The sequence below is a fragment of the Kogia breviceps genome, chromosome 7, assembly GCF_026419965.1.
Source record: "Kogia breviceps isolate mKogBre1 chromosome 7, mKogBre1 haplotype 1, whole genome shotgun sequence".
NCBI classification, from domain to species: Eukaryota; Metazoa; Chordata; class Mammalia; order Artiodactyla; family Physeteridae; genus Kogia; species Kogia breviceps.
This window is the reverse complement of record NC_081316.1, coordinates 14731904-14737903: the sequence shown is the minus strand read 5'-3', so window position 1 is coordinate 14737903 and position 6000 is coordinate 14731904. Positions and strand designations below refer to the sequence as shown.

The following is a 6000-nucleotide window of genomic DNA, read 5'->3' as shown; positions in this document are numbered from 1 at the left end:
CCTTATAGTCCTTGTAAAAAATTAGGAAAAATATAAAGAAAAAAATCACCCCAATTCTTCCACCGAGAAGGCCACTTGGAACTCGAATTTTCTGCCTTCAAATTACACGATTTCCACCTTTGCCTCTCTAGCTGCTCTAGATTCGGTTCCTGCCGCCGCCGGCTACGAAGCAGCAGCGCAGCGGCCTGGGGAAAGTCGCCCAACCGGACGTACCCATTCGCGCCACTCGTCACCTCCCCACCGCCGGCGGGGACGCGCGGCTCCCGGGGACTGGGGTCGGGGTGGGTCCCGGGTGACCCGTAGGGAGCCGCGCTCGGCTCAGTACGCCCGGCCAGAGGGGCGGAGGCGGGGCCGGCGGCGGGAGGCACCTCCCACCAGGAAGTTGGCGGCGGCCGAACCAGCCCCAAGAGGAGGCGCACGGCGGCCGCGCGACCCTGTGAGAGCAGGGCTCAGGCGCAGCGCGACCCCGCTGGCCGGGCGGGGCGTGCACGTGTGTATATGAGTGCGGGGGCCCGTCAGCGGCCCGGACTACAAGTTCCAGGGTGCCCAGCGGCGCGCCTGGGTTTTCTGGCCGCGCGGCCCGCTGGCTCCTGAGCAGGTCGCCACGGGTTGGCACGCGTCACCTGGTTCCCGAGTAAATAAGGGAGAGACTCCCCGAGCACCGTAAATAGAGTCTAAGTGGGCGGGGAGCCGCCCCGCGCCGCCCGCTCATGTCTCTGCAGGGCCGAGTGTCCGGCCGCCTGGCACAGCTGCGCGCGGCGGGGCAGCTGCTCGGCGCCCGGCGCCCCTGGCCTGGGCCCTCGGCGGGTGCCACGCGGACCCGCAGCACTGCGTGCGGTCCCCCGGCGTCCCTGGGCGCGTACGACCCGCGCGCGCGGACCCCAGCGGGAGTTGGGACTTGGGGGGCGGCGGCGGTGGGGCGGAGAGCCGGGGTGCGCACCTGGGCCCCCCTGGCCATGGCGGCGAAGGTGGACCTGAGCACCTCCACCGACTGGAAGGAGGCAAAATGTAAGTGTAAGCAGGAGGGGGGCGCGAGGGGCGAGGGCGGTCCTTCGTGGGCCTTCTCCGGCTGGACAGCACCCCATCAGCAGCCTCGTCCACCCCAGAGAACTGGGGAAGTTAAGGTCCCATGTGCCCCGGTATGGAGCCCCATTAACAGCCACGCCCCCCATGTGCCCAGCCCCATAAACTACTTCACCGCCCCAACCAGGTCCAGGTCCCCAGTGGGGGGCAGTGTGTGGAGGGTGGCCTCACGCCATTGAAATGTGTTGCTGGGCACCCCCAGGGAGCATCCAAGACCTAGTACCTTAATCTGTTGTGCACGAGGGAAACTGAGGCCCAGTGCCAGCACCAGTAGGCCAAGGTCACTTGGAGTTTGCTTCAGGATCTGACAGTAGGCTGTGAACTCCCCAGATTTGGCATAGTATGCTTTCTCAAGGGGTGGCATTTTAGGCAGAGTGGCAGAGAATGGGCTGAGGGCACAGCTCTGGGGCTGGCATCCCACCTGGTGGGATCAGATAGCCACAAGGAGTGGCCTCCCTGAGCAGGCCGGTTCCACCTCCCCCCACGCCAACCGGGGGGGCCTGCCTCTCTAGGCACGTGGTTTGGTGCCCTTTTGCCCTTAACGTTGGCCTCCGGACACTTGTGAGCACTCTCTGCCTTATTCCTGGGGGACACAGGACAGAAAAGCCGCGAGGCAGGGCAGAGACGGGGCGTTGTGCCTATGAGAACAGTGACCCCCCCCGCCGCCCCCCCCACCCCACCCCATACCCAGGAATCAAGCCATTTCCTCCCGCTCTGGGGCAGGGCATGAGTCCTGGTGGGCATGAATCCCAGGGCTGGACTCTGGGCCCGAATAGAGCAGGGAAGGCAGGCAACCTGACCTGCAGAGCCCCAAATAGCCCCGGCTGCCTGTCCAGCTGCCCCTGCCCTTCAGGGCCTGCTCCCTGGGCTCTTGTGACCGTTCGGGCTGGATCCCCTTTCAAAAGAGCATGGGCAGCAGCTCATTGGCTGGGCCCTTGTGGTGAAGTGGGTTCAGCCAATGGGGTTGGGAAGGCAGGCCTAGGGCGGGCTGTGGTTGGGGGCAAGGGGAAGGCAGACATCCTCTTGGGATTGGAGGTGGAGTTCAAGATGACTTACCAGTGTCATGAATTGCATTGCCTTCACTGGGATCTTAAAGCACCAGCAGGAAGCACTTGACTTTGCTCCGGGAACACAGCGAGTGCTTTTCAGCCCTTCAGCCCTGGCCCCAGAACACGGTTCAGGGTGGGGAGTGGGGGGCTGGCCCCCTAGTACGGGGACTGTACCCACAGGGAACCCTGCTTTCCCTTCTCTGTCAGAGAACAGTAACCCAGGGTGGTGGGAAAGAGAGCTGGGGAGGCCAGGGGCCCAGGCACCTGTTCCTGGATCTGCCACATTTTCTAGGACCCAGCTCTCCGCCCCTCCCATTCTTGGGTGCCACTGAAAACTTCCAGACCTCATGAAGCTGATGGGTCAGGGATTCCCAGGCTGCTCTCTACTAGGAGCTGGGATTTCCATTCATTCAGTCCATGTTTATCAAGTGCCTTCTATGTAGCCAGCACTGTTGTGCTGGGGAGACAGGCAAGGACCCTGCCCTCACGGAGCTTAGGGGGAACAAACAGTAGAGGATGTGATCAAGGCAATGAGACAATGCCAGGTAGAGGTCAGCGCTGCAAAGAAGCTGTGGCAGATGGGGCCACCTGAGTGCCAGTGTCCAGTCAGGGGCCAGTGTGAGGAGGGTGGGCTTGCCCCAGGAACCCCAGCACTAGGTGTGAAGCCGCCTGCCCCCCAGCAGCCGTTAGGTTAGTTTGTGGGGCTGAGACACAAGAGACATCTCTGTGTCTTAGTTACCTATTGCTGCATAATAACAGATTACCCGGACACTTGGTGGCTTAAAACAGCAAACATTTATATTATCTCACAGTCTCTGAGGCTCAGGAAGCTGGGAGTAGCTTAGCTGGGTGGTCAGGCTCAGGGTTTCTCAGGAGGTTGGTGGGGACTTGATTAGGGTGGAGTGAGCCCTTCCCAGATGGCTCACTCCTGTGAAATGGCTGTTGCCCAAATGCCTCATCTGGCCCACATTCAAGGGGAGGGAAATTAGTTTCCACCCTTGGGAGGGAAGAGGATCAAAGAATTTGGGGCATGGTTTTAAAACCGCCACACTGAGGGACTGCCTCAACTGGATTCTGCCTCTGATCGGGGTCCAAGCTTTGATCCTTTATTTATTTATTAGGCCACAGTGCTTGGCTTGCAGGATCTCAGTTCCCGGACCAGGAATTGAACATGGGCCCCCAGCAGTGAAAGTGCCGAGTGCTAACCACTGGACGGCCAGGGCATTCCTACAATCAGTGTTCATTTACCTAAGTATACTGCTGTGTAACCACTACTTTCATTAATAGGTAGAACATTGCCATTGCCCCACAAGGTTCCTTTGAGCCCCTTTCCAATCAGTACCCCTTACTGCTAATCATTTTTCTATTTATTCATTTAGTTTCTTCTTGAACTTTATATCACCAGAGGCATACACTGTGTCCGGTTCTTTTTACTAATATCTGTGTGATTCGTCCACATTATTGGGTATACTGACAGTTTGCTCTTTTTTATTGCTGTGTAATATTCCATGGTATGGATGTACTACAGTTAGTGCACCCAGTCTCCTGTTGATGGTCATTTGGCTTCCAATTTGGGACTGTTGGGAATAAAGCTGTTGTGAATAACCTTGTACATGTCTTTGATGGACATGTGCTCATCTTTCTGTTGGGGGTATACCTACATAGGCCTCTAAATGCCTGTCTGTGCCTGAGATGATCCTCTCTCAAAGACTGGCACATAGTAACCAGACTCACAAGAGACTGATGTATAGTTCAGAGGGTTGAGGTGCAGTTCACGCTGGGGAAATGTAATAGCTGTGAGTCTGGAAACTCACGTGCACCTGGGCAGGGCCTCTTCTCCCTCTGGAAAAGCCACGTGGAAGCCAATTCATAGTCTTACATTTGCTCAGCAGCAGGCGTTCTCAACTAGGGAGCCGGTAGAATGATTTTTGGAAGCTGATCCCACTACCCTGGGCAGGCTGGGCAAGCCTCCCTGCCAGGGGTGTGCCTACCCACTGGGGATGCCCCTCCCCGGGCGGTTGCTCGGTTTTCCAGTACAGATGCAGGGCTGAGTGCCTGCTCTGAGCCCCAGGCGCGGGTGCCTCAGGCCATGGCCCAGCGAGTCCTCTGGGCAGATAGCCAAATTCTGCCTGGGTTCTGCACATTCCTTTTTCCTGGGTTCAAGCTGACTGCCCACTTCTGTGGACCTATTCTTTCTGTGGACCTATTCTTTCTCCAGGTAAGTAAATACCATCAGGCTGATCTTCCTGGCTAGGAGACATTCAGTCTTTTTGAGAGACCTCTGCAGTATTTGATTTCACTGGCCAGGGGTTAATTTCTATAATTTAATTCCGTGAGTTCTGGAGTGTCTCATTACTACCCGCCCCCGCCATGTTGTACCTTTTCATCAGAAGATTGTGGAAACAGTCCTACTGTAAGGCAGTTGGGTGCGAGGGGACTTAAGTTCAGGCACTGGGGTATTTGGGGGCTTTGCCACCACAGGAGGGGCCTGGCCTCCAGGAGAAGGGCACAGATCCTCCTTCTGACCTGCCGTAGGGGCAGAGCTGTGTGCTAAAAAAGAGAACGGGCATTGGTGTCATCAGACGTGGCAAGCCCTGGCACCACTGCTTCCGTGCTCCCTGTGCCTCAGTTTCCTCATCTGTAAGATGGGACCAACAGCATCAGATTTGTAGGTTGTGCTGGGATCACGTTAGAAACCATTTTGTACACAGCGGCCAAAGGGTCCCCAGTGCCCCCCCCCCTGTCACCCCCCAATGCCCCCCGTCCCTTGTTGCCCCTTGGGTCTATCTCCTCTCTCTGCCCTGTTCTGGCCACGGGGACACTGGGCTTATATAAACTTGTCTCCCCCATGGTCTCAAATGCTAGAACCCTGACCCTCAGATCCTGAGCCCTGTTTCCTCTCCCTGGTGGCTCATGTGTTCCAGCCTGTTTGCATGGGGCAGGGCAAAGACTGATTTCAATCCCTGTGGGATTTCACGCAGAGCAGATGATTTATCTGATTTGAGTGCCGAACCAGAAAATTTCCCAGGCACACCTGGGAATTGGGTGGGCTTCTCCCACCTGTCTTCTGGGAAGCAGCCTTGGCACGTCCCGGTGCGGGCGGAGGCGAGGGGGTCTGGGAGAGCAGAAAAGCCCCAACGTGCCTCCTGCCATCTCCCCTTGACGAGCCCCTGCTCTTGGGGGACGGTGAGAGGTGATTAATGCCCCCACCGCTGTGTTCCCAGAGCCCAGCTGTCATCAGCCCTGCCTACCCTCCCTTCTCCAGAAGAGGAGCCTCCCTCCGAGCCAGCCTGCCGTCACCTTTCCGAACACCGTCTTGTGAAGTGCCATAAAGACACTTCTTTAAACACATCATTGAATTCCCGTTCACCCGGTGCACTTTATGGTTCTGACGCAGCCTGCTTCCTCCAGCTCGGCTTTCGTGCCCGGGAGCCGCTGAAAGCTTCATGTGGGGTCAGACCTCCCCATCAAAATTTACTGCAAACATCCTTTTACAGCACCTGTCTCACTGAGCTGTGAAATACTCTCGCCTCTCCAAAAAAGAAAGAAAATTAAAACGTATGTTGTACATCTTTTATAAGAAAAGTAAAACTCACTTGTGCTTTAAGTCGGCACCTCTCCTTCTGGCAGAGGGAGGTAGCGCATGTTATAAATACGTGGGGCATATGCCCACCGTAAGGGTCCTGCTTCTCCTCCTCCCAGAGCAAGTGAGGAGGGCCTGGGGGCGGCCCCGCTGATGATGAAGCTGAGGCTGTGAAGACAGCGCTCTGGTCCTCAGCTGGCTTCTCCTTCCCATAAATCAGAGAGCAGTACAGCCTGTAGCTCCTCGGGGTCAGTCAGGCTGCAGCCTTGTTCTGGAGATGAGTGA

General features: G+C 57.2%; 1 protein-coding gene across 2 annotated transcripts in view; it reads left to right on the top strand.

Annotated features, from left to right (window-relative positions):
- Positions 1-625: 625 nt before the first annotated feature.
- Positions 626-6000, top strand: part of MACROD1 (mono-ADP ribosylhydrolase 1) — a 152236-nt gene continuing 146861 nt past the window's right edge. For both annotated transcript variants that reach the window (XM_059070738.2, XM_067037557.1), the window contains exon 1: positions 626-1008. In XM_059070738.2, the coding sequence (XP_058926721.1) occupies positions 711-1008 (298 nt within the window). In that variant the 5' untranslated portion in view covers positions 626-710. The remainder of the gene's footprint in view (positions 1009-6000) is intronic.